General features: G+C 43.3%; 1 protein-coding gene across 1 annotated transcript in view; it reads left to right on the top strand.

The window, feature by feature from the left end:
• EMH_0062600 (grb10 interacting GYF protein, putative) overlaps nucleotides 1-335 on the top strand; it is a gene marked incomplete at both ends in the record, with an annotated part of 4,025 nt that overhangs the window by 2,945 nt on the left and 745 nt on the right. The window contains 2 exons of the mRNA XM_013498053.1: nucleotides 161-234; nucleotides 309-335. Of these exons, the coding sequence (XP_013353507.1) occupies nucleotides 161-234; nucleotides 309-335 (101 nt within the window). The remainder of the gene's footprint in view (nucleotides 1-160; nucleotides 235-308) is intronic.

Below are 335 nucleotides of genomic sequence, written 5' to 3'. Positions count from 1 at the left end.
AGGAATTGTATGCTGCAGGTTTCGTTGCTTGGCGATGAGTTTTAGGGTTTAGGGTTTAGGGTTTAGGGTTCCGATATGTGTTTCTTTTTTTCGTGTCATTCTTGAAACTAAAACCCTAAACCCTTTTCACTTTCTGCGGTTTGTTTGTGCTCCATAACAGAGTGGAATTCTCTCCTGGCGGAATGCGAATTGCCTCTGGACGTTCCTATCCTTGAGTACCTCGCAACGATGGACGTAAGAAAGCGGTTGCAACTAGAACTGAAACTTTTTGTTCTTTTCTACTTTCTTGCTTTTTTTATCTTCTTCAGCTGCAACGCCAGCGGCAACTCGTTCTC

Source organism: Eimeria mitis, genomic scaffold (genome assembly GCF_000499745.2).
Source record: "Eimeria mitis Houghton genomic scaffold, Emh_scaff3143, whole genome shotgun sequence".
NCBI classification, from domain to species: Eukaryota; Apicomplexa; class Conoidasida; order Eucoccidiorida; family Eimeriidae; genus Eimeria; species Eimeria mitis.
Note: the sequence above shows the minus strand (reverse complement) of the source record. Positions and strands in the feature narration are given on the sequence as shown.